The 17064-nt window shown below is 44.3% G+C and overlaps 1 protein-coding gene across 14 annotated transcripts in view; it reads right to left on the reverse strand.

Moving 5' to 3' along the window:
* Positions 1-17064, reverse strand: part of Arel1 (apoptosis resistant E3 ubiquitin protein ligase 1) — a 52680-nt gene that overhangs the window by 2468 nt on the left and 33148 nt on the right. For 13 of the 14 annotated variants that reach the window (NM_001106744.1, XM_017594097.3, XM_008764754.4 and 10 more), the window contains 14 exons: positions 14727-14896; positions 14335-14515; positions 13895-14142; positions 12038-12115; positions 10780-10921; positions 10561-10682; positions 7823-7898; positions 7259-7368; positions 5904-6083; positions 5327-5452; positions 3489-3618; positions 3352-3410; positions 671-760; positions 85-260 (listed from right to left, as the gene is read on the reverse strand). In NM_001106744.1, the coding sequence (NP_001100214.1) occupies positions 85-260; positions 671-760; positions 3352-3410; positions 3489-3618; positions 5327-5452; positions 5904-6083; positions 7259-7368; positions 7823-7898; positions 10561-10682; positions 10780-10921; positions 12038-12115; positions 13895-14142; positions 14335-14515; positions 14727-14896 (1888 nt within the window). Of the gene's footprint in view, positions 1-84; positions 261-670; positions 761-3351; positions 3411-3488; positions 3619-5326; positions 5453-5903; positions 6084-7258; positions 7369-7502; positions 7569-7822; positions 7899-10560; positions 10683-10779; positions 10922-12037; positions 12116-13894; positions 14143-14334; positions 14516-14726; positions 14897-17064 lie in introns of those variants that run through there. The other variant, XR_010052071.1, reaches the window with a different exon arrangement.

Consider the following 17064-nt stretch of genomic DNA (forward strand, 5'->3'; position numbering starts at 1 on the left):
AAGATGATTAATTCATCCTACAAGAAACATGGGCAAGGGCTAGGAATCTCCCACAAGGGATGCTTTGGGTAGCCAGACACCTACCACGTGTGTGCAGTAGGAAGCGTGCTGTGGGTTGGAGCAGCAATAATCTGAAATGAGGGACAGAGGGCAGCAAATCCTCCAGGTGGGAGCTGAGAAGAGCCTGTTGTGAACTGAAGCAGCCGAGCCAGTTCCTCCTGGGTCAGACTGGAAACCACAGTCCAAAACCACCTCATGACCTAGCCGGAAAATACAGGGCTTTAGTCAACATGGTGTGCAGCCTGAGATCTGATTCCTAACGAAGGACCAGGGCACTGTGGGTAGGCATATGTTCCCATTTACAGTACTGTGTGAGGCATGGGTAACAACCCATGCAAGAATTTATATTGTCCCAGAGTCAGAGGGTAATCACCAATTGATTGTGTGGCTCTGTTTACTTGCATTTCCACATACTACCCTAGTGGTAGTCACGGTATCTGTCTTTAGGGCCCTGAGCTCCATAAATTCAGCTTGGATAAGCACCTGTTTTCCCACGTGAACCATCTGTTTGCCAGTTAATGGTCAACTTCTTTGACTCTTCTACTTTTGTCTTCCAAAACCATTCCACACAAGTCAATACCAACCCAACTGTGAAAGCTTAGCCCATTACCTTTTCTCTGAAATGCCAGGATCCACCCACCACTACAGCATGGGCTTTGAAGTCAGACACACTGATGTCTCCAGTCCCACACATCAGCAGCTGGACAGACAGAAGGACAAAGACATACTATTTAGTCAGTTACTTCTTGACATGGGAATGCAGAATAAAAACAGTACCAGGAGAAAGACAGAAGATGAGATCATAGTGCTAGAATGAAAAAACCTACACAGCTTAGACACCACACACACACACACACACACACTCACACACACCACACACCCACTCAGTAGAAAACAAAAGTAATTACTGTGCAAGTTGACTGAGTTGGATCCCTAGCCACAGCAAAGGGGTGTAACAAACTCCTTGAAGTGGTCCTCTGACCTCAGATGCATCAGGGCACACAATAAGCCCTGCGGCACACGCATGTCTGTATCACAGACTCAGAGACAGACAGATGAATACACTTGCAGCTGTGACCTAGGTATACTGTATTGAATAGTCTCTAAAGTTGGATTATAAGCTTACATAGATGAAAAGGTTTCCTAGGTGCTTCTGACCAGTGTGCCTAGTTAAGAACTGCTAAGGATTCTTTGTAATTACAGAACTAAAAACAGAGTCTGTGTGCTAGTCAGCTGAGGAATGCCAAGGGGAGAGGCCCGTTTATGAGTGTCTCTTTCAGGTCTAGCCTTCTTTTGTGGGTTGAACTTTTACTACTTCCCTTTAGCTCTGCTTCCAGTTGAATAGATAAACTAAAAGGTACGCAGAGAGAGAGAGGGAGAGAGAGGGCGGGAGGGAGGGAGGGAGGGAGAGAGAGAGAGAGAGAGAGAGAGAGAGAGAGAGAGAGAGAGAGAACATTAATGACATCAGAGCCTTAAATATCTTGTTGATGTCCTAATTTGGCTCAAGAGCCAACATGTTACTTAGCAGACTGTGAGTATCCATCCAATAGCTGTAAGGAATGATACCTCTTAATAAAGAGACAAAAAACCCACATTAAGCCCTGGAAGCTTTAGTTTCTTGAAGACCATGCCAAGGCAATGAGTAACTAGGAGCAGCCTAAGGGAGAGCTGTGGGCTGCAGCTTTTCTCCCACTCTTAGATGTGTTGCTTCCAATGCTCATGCTACGAGAAAATATTTCAGTGCCCAAAGCACTAGCACCAGATAAAAGGACTATTAGAAATTTTAGATTGAGAATTCATTGTTTGGATTTTATATCTTAAGGCATAGAAGGCTTTGACTATTCTCTAAGACAGTTCAGCTAGCAGAGTAAGAATTATACAACATCACCTGACACTGACACTAATTTTTTTCTTACAAATTTTCAAGTTTCTCTTTTTTGTTGTTTTGTTTTGTTTCTGTTTTTTTGAGACAGGGTTTCTCTATAGCCCTGGCTGTCCTGGAACTCAGAGATCCAACTGCCTCTGCCTCCTGAGTGAATGAGGAATTACGAACGGGAAACATTTTGAAGAAATGAACTCCTCAGAAAAGCTATGGCAAGTTAAAAGTCATAACTTTTACTGTAAATATCATGTGTGAGGAGCAGAAGGAGAGACAAACTGATTCTTTGGTTCCTGACTCGTAAGGACTTTAATTCAGTTAACCATAAAAATGGTAATTACCATCTTATAGCTAACTTTGGGCTGATACAAAATGTGAAATTACAGTTGCTATAGATATGTAAATACATACACATGCTCACACACTCTGTGATACTACAGATATGTAAACACATCTGACTTTAATATAGTCCCATCTTGTGGGTGTCTTTCATTAGCATGTAGCCCCTGAGGGACTTCTGTCTTCTTCATTGCAGTATATCACACACAGTTCATAGTTCACACACACCTCAACAAATACATTCTATAATCCACTTAAATAGGAAGACTGTAATTATGCAAATACTCATTAGTCAATTAGTATCAATAATACTTGATAGATAAATATTAACTACTACTCTTCATAACTACTTGCTGCTCATGACTTTCAACATTCTAACTTTTAAAAGATAAGGAAAAGGTTAATGAATAAAGAGTAACAAAGCTGGGTTCGGTCCCCAGCTCCGAAAAAAAGAAAAAGAAAAAAGAAAAAAAAGAAAAAAGAAAAAAAAAAAAAAAGAGTAACAAAGCGAATCCAGGAATGGAGAGATGGCTCAGTGGTTAAAGCACTGCTGCTCTTCCAGAGGACCTGGGTTCAATTCCCAGCACTGACACAGCAGCTCACAATGTCTGTAACTCAAGTTCCAGGGGATGCAACAACCCGTTCTGGCTTCTGTGGGCACCAGGCACATACAAGGTACACAGACATACATTCAGGAAAAGACTCACATACATTAAAAAAAATTTTTTAAAGTGAATCTAACTCCTGTATAATAAAAGTCTTTCTGGCTACACAGTGCCAATCCTCTCATTTACCAAAAAGAAAAAAGGACTTTCTCCTCACACCACTAACAAAAGGTACAGCAGGCAGGGGCCCATAAGGCATGCTCTCGATAACAGCAGTCTTGGGGCTGGTGCAATGGCTCAGAAGGTAAAAGCACTTGTGGGATCCAGAGAGTAATGTGGTGGAGGGAGAGAACTTAGCTGACAAGTGGCTTTCTGACCTCCATATATCTGACATGGCACCCGTGTGCTCTCCACACAAATAAACGAAAAACAATACAAACGAGATAGGTTCAAATCCTAAGCACTTACCTCAAGCTCATTCTCATCAAAAATAGCCAAAAGGTTCTCAGGAACCAACTCATTCAAGCCTGAAACAGAAGTATCCGAGTTAAAGCCACACTGCAGCTATGGCCCCGGCATCTGAAGGAAAGGAGATGGGAGCCCACCTTTCAGAAAGTGCTCCACCTCCTCTTTCACCTGACTGGCCAGCCGGTACTGAGCCAACAAGTTTAAATAGAAGGTTTTATTTGCATTGGTGACTGGGGTTTGAGCTCCACCTGTCATGAGTTCTACAATCTGAAACAGAAGGCAAAAGATAAGACAAGAGGTTGTGGGTAAACTGTGAGCTGTATCAGCCTGAAATGTTCTACAAGCAGTAACTGGAGTCCCTCAAAAGTCTGTGTTTGTCTTTTTAACACACTTGCTTTTACTTTCCGTTACTGACCTTCAGGGCTCACACCACCACTTCCACACTCTACTAGCTACGACTTCCAAAGTGGGCATTAAGCAGGGTTTTCTCTCAGGCAGTGACCCCGTGGTGATGCAACAGGAAGGTATTATGGTCTCTTGTTAGCAATACTTTAATTCTCCCTTAATTAAATCACTAATGGCCTTTTCTCGAAGAAGCTCTTTCATATCTCTGAAACTCTACTGGGGAAACAGCTGTTCCCACATTCTTCTCCCTCCCAAGTCCACAGATGGAAAGAACAAACGGCCTGATACTAGGAGATTTGGCATCGGAAACTCCGCCCTGACACTAACTTGCTACAGAACTCCAGGCTATTAACTGCTGCTCATTTGTCTGCGATTTGTCTATCTGCAAAGAAAAGCCAAACAAGCTTCCTAAGTCACAATCAATTAATAAACACACTGACACTCAATAAACAACTACCAAGGGGCATTTGAAGAAGTCCCAAAGCATTAACAATTGCCCTGGAGAGTCTGTATGGAAACCAGAGTTGTCTTCGTAGGTGAATGAGCACCTCCATTAGTTGTGAGATCAGATATTTTGAGGACCTTATAACATTTCAATTGTACGGATATGAATAAATCTCAATAACATTTCTTAGCCCATAGCTAGAAGAGCTTATTCACAAAAACACACCAAATTATAGCAGTAATATAATATCCGTAATTATAGAAAAAAGATCTACTATCTTAATCTACTAAGAATCTTGCAGGCAAACATCCTGCTGCTGTCTTTATGGCCACGAACTGCAGCACAACTCTGTTCACTAGCGGCTTTGTTACGTCACTTCACGAGGCAACACAGACAGACCTCACTAGTACAAAGGCAGAACGCTGGCACTCCTAGCTTCTGCAACAGAGCATTTAGTTTTGTTCTCTTGAGATAGGGCCTCTGTATGTAGACCAAGCTGGCCTCAAACTCACACAGATATATCCACCTGCCTCTGCTCCCAAGTGCTGATATCAAAGTGGGTCTTCACACTCAGCTGCCACATCTTCGCAGTCATTGCTACCTTCCTTTTAATCACATATTGATAACCTAGTATTGCAGTGGCAGTATCAAAGCTAATGAGGTTTAATTATCTATTATTATTATGACTAGCTTCACTATTATCAGGTAATACTGCCTAACTCCACAACATAACAAAAACATATTTGCAACAAATATATATCTAGCCAGTAATCTCGGCACTCAGGAGGCAGAGGCTGTGGATTCCTGTCAGTCAAAGCCAGCCTGGTCTGTACCAAATTCAAGGCCAGCCTGAGCTACACAGTAAGACCCTGTCTCAAAACCAAACCAAACCAACCCAACAAGAACAACAAAAAGAGTTTTACTGTGTAGAGCCATTGTGTTAAACAAAGAATCAGGCACCTACAGTACAACTGCTCATCACTGACAGTCAACCCTCCCAAACCCCCTTAGGCAAGGATGCCTCATTAGCATGTTAGTCTCTGTAGTCTTCACTGTAGCAAGTCCTACCCGTGCTGCCTTAGGGGGCGTGGGCTGTAGGGACTTACCCCTCCTGGTCTCTCTCACCTTATCTAGTTGACCTGATTTGTTGTATTTCTCTTCTGCAAAGACCAGCTCCATCTCACTCATGTCATTGTTGAGGATAAAACATACTTTGGATTTATAGAATTCTGGGTCATCTGTTTCAAAGTACTGAGGAGATAGGAAGACACAGAAGTACATGAACACTCTTTTGCCACGAATGAAACTTCGACTGCTTGACACCCCTTACACCTTCAACCTTAAAAAAATAATCAGCTCAGGGGGCTGAAGAGATGGCTCAGAGGTTAAGTACACTGGCTGCTCTTCCAGAGGACCCGTGTTCTGTTCCCAGAACCCAAATGTAAGCTCATATCTATCTGTAACTCCAGATCCAGGGAACCCCATGCTTTCTTCTGACTCAATGGGCACCAAGGATGTATTTGGTGCATATACATAAAGCAGGCAAAACATAGATACATATATACATACATACATACAGAATAAAAATAAATCTTAAAAAATAATAAAGGGAAAGAAGTACTTTAGAAAACTATCGCATGTGGAAAGATCCCAAAGCAGACAGCTAGCCTGTCTGAGTGAAAATGCACACCTAACGTATTACCTTGTAATGCATACGTAGTCCTATGATTTGGGCCAGGAAAGACCGAGTGAAACGGGCACGGACCAACTGCTTGTAGGCTCCTCCTAGAGAGGATTCATACAAACACTTGCCCACCAGCCGCCCTGCAAACTCATACATCTTCAAGCGCAGGTGAGCCGGGCGATTAGGGTTAGGATGCACCTGTCCAAGAGAGAAATGAAAGGCCTTTGACTTGTTTTCATCCATTCTAGCAAGTTCTGGAAAAACCCCAAATTCTATGGATTGCAATTTGGACCTGGAATGTCTCCCAAAGGTGTATATATTTGCAAGCTTTGGTTCGCAGCCCAGAGCGTCATGAGTAGGACTCAGGCTACTGAGGTATGCCCTGGAAGAGAATTGCCTCGTCTCTTTACCTCTGCCTTTTATGACCCAGCCCTGAGGTGAATGATCTTGCCATACTCTGCCACTATGATGTGCTGCACCACCACAAACCCAAAAGCAAGGAGGCCAACCAGCCATAAACTGAAGCCTCTAAAAGTCTGTGGTGACTAAACATTCTCTCTTTAGAAGCTGACTGTCTCGGGCATTTATTATGGTAACAGAAAGCTGACTCATACCCAATGCAAAGGGAATAAAATTTCAGTTGAAGGATCACAGAACAGACACCTGGTGTGATTTAAAGTGACTGGAGGACAATGGCCACTGAAGAACCTTAGATTAGTTTGTGGTCCTTAGTTGACTTGAGTACAGATGATTTGATGCCTGTCCCTAAAGGAGAGCTCTTTTCAAACAGTCATGTACTACCTGTGACTTCTTTCTAGTCAGAGATCTAATACAGAAATCAACTGCCTCAAGCTTTTTCTTTAGATAATAGCTTAATTATTATAAGTGAATAAAGTCACAATGTAATGAACGCTCTTAGCCAGTGCTCAACTATATGTTCCCATTCTACAGATGAAATAATGGGAGTCAAATAAAAGGTAGGTAGCTTGATTAGCTCATTACAAACAGCACATTAAGAGCAAAAATCAACAGACCCATGGCTCCAGCTGCAAATGGCCTTACTGGACATCAATGGTAGGAGAAGTCCTTGGTCCTGCCAAGGCTGGACCCCCAGTGTAGGGGAATGTCAGGGCAGGAGTAGGGGAAACAGTTTCATAGAAGAAGGGGGAGGGGAGATGGGATAGGGGGCTTATGGATGAGAAACTGGAAAGAGGATAACATTTGAAATGTAAATAAAAGAAATTCAGTAAAAAAAAAAAAAAAAAAAAAGAGCAATTTCAAGCTGTCTAGCCTCCAGGGTCAGCTGTGTGAACCTCTTTGTATTCAGTGCAGCAGCTTTCCACCCGCCACCCACGGGGAAGGCACAGACTCACTAGTGCTTGGTTGTTGTCACTGAACCGGGTGAAGAGCTGACTGGTGGTATCAAACAGTGCTTTGCAGATTAGCTCAAACCATTCCCGGCGAGGCCCTCCCCAATCCAAAGCTGAAAAGCATAATGAAAATTAAAAGTGATGCTGGCTTACATCACCAACGATGACTTTTCTTCCTCTAATCACCACTTAATAGTCTCCCGCTCCTTCTCTCTAGTTCACTACCTGTTTCTCCGATGCAGCTCACCTACATATGAACTCTTCTTGAAATCCCACTTCTTTCTGTAGATTCCAAGGTATTCTGATCACTAAGCTAACAGAAACACAAAAGGTCAGAGATCCAGGAAAAGGACACTCCGCATCTCCAGTGGTTATTCTGTCCTTCTAGCGCGAACTGTAAGCACTTGCCCCCATGTCTCTGCTCTCTAAACTCCACCACACCATCCAGCCAGGCTTCTTCACAGAAGCTGGGTCTTTGGGGGAGCTTGAAGGGGCTGGTCTGAACTTTTTTAGAGAGTAGAAGTAGGAAGGAGAATTAAAAGGATAAAACAAAACTTCAAAACCCACCTTCTTCATCCTGGAAAACCACTTCAAAGTTCTTGCTCCAATCTGAGATGGAAAAGTTCCGAGTGGCCTTCAAAGACTGAAAAGCAGAGCGAGGAAGAAAACTGTTAGGATGACGGCTGGCTTCCCCCAGCTTCTAAAGACAGACCCTCAGGAGCACCACCACTGCCCACTGAGCTAACCACTACGTGGAAGTGATAGATGGCACACAAGTAAAACTCACTGACATTATCTTAAGTTCAAATACACAGATCTCCAGCAGAAATTCATTATTTAAAAAATTAGGGACGACCATACCAGAGACAACCCCAACCGGCTCCATGTAGCCCAGGTGGGCAGACCACACCCAAGACGACCCCTGCCTGGTGCCACATGGCACTGGCAGGGCATAGCACTCCTGAGATGACCCCAGACACCTAGAAGCCCTGTGTGCCAGTAAGATCAGCAGGAAAGTGGTGGAGAGAGGGAAGAGAAAGAGACACAGAGGATGTGGGCACAGTGTAGACAGGTGGAACTGGAGACGCCAGGAACAGCCAGCCTGATGTGAGTAGCCAGGAATGTCACCTAAGGTCAGGGTGAGGTCCTGGCCTATGCTGCCTCCGAGGGCCATGTCTGGGTCCATGGCCCTACAGCAGAATGAGTATGTCACCACCAAAGGCTAGGTGAACACTCCTGGTCTGGGCTGCCTCATCGAACCAAGCTGATGTCTAAGGGCTGTGCAGAGCTGCCTGCCAGCTTGAGGGCATGGTGGGAAAGCTGCGCCCCAACCTCTCCCAGGAAGCCCACAAGTGCTGGCCCTGGTTATGGTGGTGGAGGGTGGAGCGGGTGTGCAGGTGAATCAGTCCTGAGGACCTGAATGTGGGAGAGCTGGTCCTGGCCCTCTGGCGGCAGCACCCAGGAGAGCAGGCCCTGCACCTCACCTTGGCAGCAAAGTGAGTTGGCCTTGCTAGCATGGGTGTGAGCAAACTGGCCCTGAGAACATGAGAGTGGGAAAACTGCCTCTATCCCTTGCCGGCCTCAGTATTGTATGAGCTAGCTGGGGCACTGATGGAGAGCTGGCCCTAGAGGTGTGGGTACAGGAGAGCTGGTGGGCTGACCAGCTTAGCCAGAAACAACAGCCTGATGTGAGTAGCCAGGAATGCCACCTAAGGCCAGGGTGAGGTCCTGGCCTATGCTGCCTCCGAGGGCCACCAAGTCTAGAAGCAGGGCTTTGAGTTGGCACACCCCAACACCTACCCCATCTCTGAACTGCTGGAACACATGAAGGGGCTGGTCCTACAGATCCAAAGCTGCAGGATCTCCATGACACAGGGGAACAACAGGATATCCAAGAAGAGTCCCAGTGAGGATCCAGTATTAATTGTGTAGCAGAAGCCAGAGGCCTCAAATCATTGCAATGACTCACTGTAACAAACATTTGCAAGTATAGAAGTGTGGACAAAAGGGTGTACTGTGGGACACACTGTGACAGACTACAGCTTCCACAGTAATATTTTTTTTTCTTTTTTTTGGGGGGGGATTCCAAGGGCAAAAGGCATGTAAAAAGGGATGGGGAGGTAAGTGGGTCTGGGGTGTATGATACGTAATTTATAAAGAATCAATAAGGGTTAGAGAGATGACTCAGCAGTTAAGAGCACTGACTGCTCTTCCTGAGGTCCTGAGTTCAATTCCCAGCAACCACATGGTGGCTCACAACCATCTGTAATGGATCTGATGCCCTCTTCTGGTGTGTCTGAAGAAAGCTACAGTGTACTCATATACATAAAATAAATAAATAAATCTTTTTTTTAAAAAAAGAATCAATAAAAAACTAAACGAAAAAATAATCTAAGCATAGTAGCACATCCCCATGATCACAGCAAACATGAGGCTGAAGCAGGAGGACTGCAAGTTCAAAGCCATCCTAATCTACTCTGGGACAACTTCTCCCGGGACAAAAAAAAACAACAAAAAACCAGATAAACAAAACCATATAACCTAGATTTAAAATTGAAAGTTAAAATTGTTTTATTTTTATTTTTTGTCTTTTTTTTCTTTCTTTGGGCAACCTTCATTTTATTAACAAAAAACCTCTTACATAAATTTTGTTTTTAAAAAAGGACTCAAGTAGTAACCTGTAAACAAAAGAGCGAAGGAGTCTGGGTTTTCAGTGGACAGTACGGACTATCCACTGGTCATTTTTATCTTCCACAAAGCAAAGTTACACAGTGAGCCATGCCACATGGGGAGTGTGCCTAAGAAAGGGGTTTCCAGTCACACCTACCAGAGCCAAACACCACACACTTTCTGGACAGGCACCAAGCCTTCTCACTCTGGGGGAATGTCAGGCCCATGCCAGTGTCTGTGGTGGAGACAGACACGCATTAGGTGCTCCACGTTTATCAGTCCAGAGTAAGAATTACTTCCTTCTACCCCAGGGGTAACAGACTGCTTTTCCAACCACGACGTCCACTCCCTACACTGCAGACTGTCCAGGAACTAATCATAATCAGCACAGACCAGAGAGCGGATGGCTGTCAGCTCCCCCACAGGTGCATGCCTCTCACCCAGTGGCCGAAGCCAGAATGATAAAGCATATACTGTGAGAAGAACAAACAGTCTCTAATATGTTTAAAGGCAGACATTTATGTCCATTAAAAGAAAAAAAGGGAAGGAAAAAAGAAAAGGCACGCACTAGGATATCGTCACATACTGAGGAGCTCCTTAGCGGGGAAACTGCACATGAAGACGACATTACATACCGATTCCAACAAGGCGTGTCTGCTGACCTTCAGGGTGACTTTGGAATGAGGTCTCTTCATATGTACCTGCCGAAGCTCTCTCTGAAAAAAGTTCACCTTGTCTTGAAAGGTTTCGGAGCCTCCTGAGGAACAGCAAGGCTCATCATGACTTACTCTTCTCAGACATGTGACGGAGCACCGCTCCACAGACACGCTCCCTCGAGGTTCACCCACCCTTACCAATGTTCTTGTGCAAGGAACGGATGAAAGTGGCTGCTAGAATGTTCCTCTCCTTGCAGCTGAGCTCCACAGGAGGCTGAATGCCGTCATCCACCACCAATGTGAGCAGCTTGTGAACAGGGTCAGGGCCAAGGTATGAGAACTAGCACGGAAAATTTAGAAGAACGTGTTAATCCAATCTAGAAAGTCCTACAATCCAACAAAGCCTTCCACATGCCTACTCTGCTACACAAACAACGAAAACGAGGCAATCCTGGGTTTTCCAAATATGTTCCTGCCAGGAGTACATATCTCCTTTATCTTAGAGGTTCATTTAGTGCGTGTGTTTGTGTATGTGGGGGCGTGGGCCACATGTGAGGGCAGAGGACAGCTGTGGGCGTTGGCCCTTCTTCCACCACACAGGTCAGAAGACTTAACCTTGCTCACCAGGCTTGGCTGGCACATTCAGCTGCTAACCATCTCATCAGCCCGACGTCAGAGTTCTACAGCTCAGTTTTCTGTTTGTCTCTGTTTCTGTTTTAGTGTGTGCCCAGGCTGTGTATAGTCTTCAGGAGTTGGTTCTGCCTTGCTGGATAAATACCCCAGGATGTCTGGCCCTTAGGCTGCACTGTGCGTGCTGGGATAGGTGCCACCACAGCTGCCTTTTCACATGGCTTCTGGGGAGCAACTCAAGTGCCAGGTTTGGCCGACAAGTACTTTTACCCGCTGAGCCATCTTGTTGGTCCCCTTTCAAGTTTTCACTAAATTTGAATCAGAGAACCTGCCTTTAAATAAGGCTCATAGGCAACTCTGCATTTCCACCATAAACTCTAAGGAGAATACAAGTGAGGACATACAAAACTGCACAGTCCAAAATGCCTGAGGAAGGGGATCTTTACAAACAACACGGGTGGGTGAAAGCTTAGATGTAGGCCCAGAAACAGAATTCTTTAACATATGAGAACACTCCTTCTCACAGAAGGAGCTTCAGCACACGGGACACCGGGTACGGGCATAGGTATGACATCCTTAAAAGTGGTGCTGAGGACAAGACACTGGTAACGCATTCTGAATTGCTATTGGTACATACTGGTAAAGTACCCAGTCTCCTTACCATACTTCTTAAGAGTTATATGTTCATGGCCTATAAGGAGGAGATAACTTTTTCTTTGTTTGAAAATAAATCTGTGCATTGAGAGGGAATTTTCAGAAATGCTGAAAGCCCTCAAGAAAAGAGAAGACTGCAGAGTGGAGTCTGCTCAGCAGAGGCTCGACTTACTTTGGTTCCGGGGCACACTCGGAAGGTGTAGAGGCGCCAGGGGATGATTTTCAGGTAAAATTCCTTCACTGAGAATTGCTGGGGGCCAACAGAGAGAATGAAGTGAGTGGTAAAGAAGAGTGTCCAGTCTGGGTATCACAATACAAACACCAAAGCCTGGTCTGTATTTTTTATAACACCACGAGGATAATTTAGTCAGTACTGAAGTCTGTCCACGGAAGATGAAGTTCAACCCTTACCTGATCCCAGGTGCATGCGGTCCTAGAGCTCCAGTCTGACACTCATTGTGCAATCAGGTCTTCACTTTATGGCCACAAAACATTTCACCTCAGAACAACCAAGACCCGCTCTCTGCCTTGCCTACTGCTGCTCAGTGACTCCCCAAGCCCACACACAAGAGCAAACAGCCACCCCTACCGCTCCCTGTCTACTTGATGCTGCTGGTTTGGTGCCCAGGCTATACTGGGACTCACTAGGCAGCCCAGGCTGTCCTTGACGTCACAGTGACCTTGCTTCCGCTTCTGGAGTACTGAGATTATAGGTGTGAGCCACCATGCCTGGCTCGTGCTTCTGAATGGTACTAAGGCCTTGTCATGGATGGGGGGACAGGAAGAAGGTACATGTATACGTGTGCAGAGAGGGCTGGAGAGAAGTACAGTGGGACTTTCACACAAAAGTTATCTAAATACCTTATCATGACAAGGAAGGCTCATTTTGTGTCATTTACAGAAAAGAATAAAATGCGAAATCTGTTTTTAAATCAGTTATGTAAATGTTGTCATATACTATTCCTTTTTTCAGTGCTTGGACTGCCCCTCACATGCTATAGGCATGTTCTACCTTGAACTACATCCACAGTCCCTCACATGCTATAGGCATGTTCTACCTTGAACTACATCCACAGTCCCTCACATGCTATAGGCATGTTCTACCTTGAACTACATCTCCAGCCCCTCCATTTTCCCCATGACTTAGAGACCAGTGTTCTTTAAAGAAAACTTCCAACAACACTAAAAACCCTTTGCCAATTTTGATAATAATCCAGTGCTGCTCCTCTGCATTGTTCATCTCACTCGTTACCTCACTGCCAGCCCTTCTACACCGAATGAAGGCTCTAGATTTGTAAATAAACGTTTATTTATATTACATTAGAAAATCTTTGAGTTTAAGGTCAGCCTGATCACAGAGTGAGTTCCAGGACAGCCAGGGCTGCACAGAGAAACCCTTGTCTCAAACAAAAAAAAAAAAAGAAAAAAAGAAAAAAAAAGAAAAAAAGAAAAAAGAAAAAAGAAAAAGAAAGAAAGAAAAAAGAAAGGAAGGAAGGAAGGAAGGACAAAAGTGGGTGGACAAAAGAGGGAACTTGAAGCTAGTCTTGATTATTGAGATGAAGACATGTAATAGGGTGTTCCAATAGTTTCATTTTTGTAAGGACTGGATAAACACAGTCAAAAGAAAGTCTCTAACAAGGCCTCTAAGTTCAGGGCGTGGGAAGTTCCCCTTCCTATGCAAAAGTTCCTTTTCCTCTGCAAAAACTTCATTGCAACCTTCAAGCCTGGCAGTGACAGCCACTTAATGTGGCTTCACCTTTTCACTGAATGAAAGAGCAAATTATTTCCATACAACATAGGGGCTAACAGTGATTTACCCTCACACAAAACCAAGCACTCCAGCAGCAGAGCTGGGACCCCTGTTCCATGCTAGGAAGCCTCTCTTGCTGTTGCAGAAACCCTATGTGGAGATGACCCTGCCCTACTAACACCCAGACTGTCTGTCACTTTAGAGTTTCTACTACTAAATGCTGGCCACACACAGACTCAAGGGTGGGGGTGGGGTTAACGCAAGAGTAGAGGCTCCCACCTTTGGTGACACATAGCAGTACACCTTCTTCGGTTTCTTCACCTTCTCAGGGGTGTGGCACTCTGAGGGCGAGTCTTCCTCCTCCTCTTCAAGAGCAGTGGAGGGCCGGCGCTGAGAAGAGCTCATGTGCATGGGAGGCAGATGCCATGGTGCACTGCTATAGCTGTTAGCATTGTAAAGGTAAGCCTCAAAGTAAATGCTCACTCCTGAGGTGGACACATTTCGTTCAACGATATTCTTCTCATTCTCTGAAATGCAAGGAGTGAGGTTTGAAATAGAACTTAGGGGAGGGCAAACTGTCCCACTGATGGTCATTTAGTGGACTATAAGACCACTAGGTAAGTATGGTTCAGTTATCAAATGTTTGTGGGGTGGGTTGGAGAATAGTCATACAAAGAGGAAATGGCTAGGAAAAGACCATGTCACAGCTTTCAACTCACCACTAAGGACAATGATGTCAAATTCACCATTATTGATGGGTTGGTTCTGGTATGAAATGCAGGCATGGAAGCAACCTCGGGAATGCAGGGTGAGCCGCAAGAACACCTGGCAAGTCTGTCTGTTGGAGGTCACTGACTTCTCAAATGAGACTTCGCTATTCTCTTCTTCTTGAGGACCAAGCTGCAGGAGGCAAATGTGACATCACATGCATCACTTTCTGCTTCACAGAGCGCTTCCCTTCGGAAGCTTCCCTCTAATCTAGGCCTCACACTTCCTAAAGGGACAGGTACTACCAGAGAGAGAATGCTCAGAAGTCAGGGAGGAGAGTGGTTGGGAGTGAGGGTACCAGGAGAACACCGCTGTCTGGACGAGGAAGGGCGGGGGCACTCACCTCATGAATGGACAGGCTGTAGTTGTGCTCTTCTCTCAGGGACATGGAATTGTTGGTCGGATTGTCATACTCATCTCGGGGCACTATCTGCAGAGTGTGTGGCTGCCCACACGTCAACACCAGAGTAGAAAAATGGCACACAATTTTGGTTTTGGAAGGAACTACCATTCCTGAAACAAGACAATGAAGACCAAGAAAAAAGCAGAGTCACAGAAATGAACTGTGAGGATCTGGTTTTGTTGTTGCTTGGGAAGGGCTTTAGTTTTGTTATTTTTAACCACTTTCTGCACCAAACAAAATGAGAAAGAACTGAGAAGCACAAATACAGCACTGCCATCCCTCAGAGAGCCTTGAAGGCAGACCTTTACAGTGAGCGCTAAAACCACGCATTGGCATTGTGACATGCCCTTTAATCACAGCACGAGGGAGGCAGAGGCAGGTGGAGCTCTGTGAGTTCAAGGCCAGCTGTGTCTACATGGTGAATTCCAGGACAATCAGTGTTATATAGGATGACCCTATCTTTAAAAAAAAATGCTAAAAAAAGTGCCAGGAACTGGTGAGAGAGCTTAACAGTGAGGTGCTGTGCAAGAATGGTGACCCAAGCCTGACTCCCAGAACACGTGAGAAAGTGGAAGGAGAGAAAAAACATTCCACAAAGTCGTCCTCTAATCTCTGTATGGATATCAGCCATTGGCATGTGCACACACACACACACACACACACACACACACACACACACAAATAACAACAACAACAACAACAACAACAATAATAATAATAACTAAAATAAAAAATGAACACTGAAAATGGCGAAAGCAAAACCAAAGGGCATGAGACAGGCGTGAACCTGATAAAGCTTGTGGGCTGTACGTGGAGCACCATTAATGCTATGAGCAAAGAAACACTGATTTAAAAATACACAATTTATTCTTTAAGAATTCCATGGCCAGGCAGTGGTGGCACACGCCCTTTAATCCTAGCACTTTATAGGCAGAGTGGATCTCTCAGTAGAAGGCCAGCCTGGTCTACAAAGTGGGTTCCAGAACAGTCAGGACTACACAGAGAAACCCTGTCTCAAAATTCAACAACGAAAATGTTCATCATCAAATAAAATATATTCTGATCATACCCATGAATACACTCACAATCCCTGTCTGTCCATCACTACCACAGGCCCCTCCCAGCTCCATGTTCTCCTTTTTAACCCAAGAGTCCAATTAGTGCTGTCCCTGGGCACGGGTAAGGACAATCCAAATAAAGAATAGACCACGCTTGTGAATTCAAAGATTCAACACAGAGGGCATGCCAACTTCCCTGTGCTGAAATACAGGCTTAACACAATTTCTATTAAACTCTTAGGAAAAGTTTCACAGAATTAGACATTATACCAAAATGTGTAGAGAAAAGATAAGGAACTGGAATTAGCTAAAGCAATTTTGAAGAAGAAACAATGGAGAAGAGCCAGTGCGTGTGCTCTGACAGATAGTAAGCCAGGCTCAGCTACTGAGGAGGGACAGACACACCAACTAATGCTGTCATGCAGAACCTCATACAGACCACCACACATACACCCACCCAGCTGATTTTTGATGAAGGTGCAAAAGGTCTATTATGAAGGAAAAACAAGTCTCTCAACCACGGTCCTCAGGCATCCAGAGAACTTCGGGGAAAAAAAACAATATCAAAGGACCTTGTCACAAGTGTCACATATCAAAATCAACTAAAAAATGGAGCATGGCTTTAACATAAAATGTGAAACATTAAAACTTTAGAAAAACCAGAGGAGCAAAAGTCATTGGGATCTGGAATTAGCCAGAGACCTCTGACATCAAAAGCATGATCATGAAAAGAAGATATATACATATCTGTGAGCTTTCTCAATATTAAAAGGGTTTTACATGACGGAAAATCCTAAGAGGACTAAGAAAAGCTGGATTTTAACTGTTGGACAAGGGACTAGTACATGGAATTTATAAAAAGAGACTCTCAAAACACAACAGTGGGAACCAAAAATTTCTATTAAAAATATACAAACATCATGAAAAAATATTTTACCAAAGAAGATAACACATGGTTGTTAAATGAGCACATGAAAAGATGTTTATCATCCCTAACCATTTGGGAAATGCAAGTAAAACCCACACTTAAAAAAACCTGTACATGAATGTTAACAGTAGCTTTGTTGATAATAGCTAGGAACAGGAAACAATCAGGATGTCCTTCAATGGTGAATAGTTAAATATTCATACCATTGAATGGTACCCACAAAACAGAACCAAGCACTCATACACTTGACAACACAGATAGATATCCCAGAAATTCAGCCAGTTTTGAAAGG

Source organism: Rattus norvegicus, chromosome 6, assembly GCF_036323735.1.
Source record: "Rattus norvegicus strain BN/NHsdMcwi chromosome 6, GRCr8, whole genome shotgun sequence".
In the NCBI taxonomy this organism is placed as follows: Eukaryota; Metazoa; Chordata; class Mammalia; order Rodentia; family Muridae; genus Rattus; species Rattus norvegicus.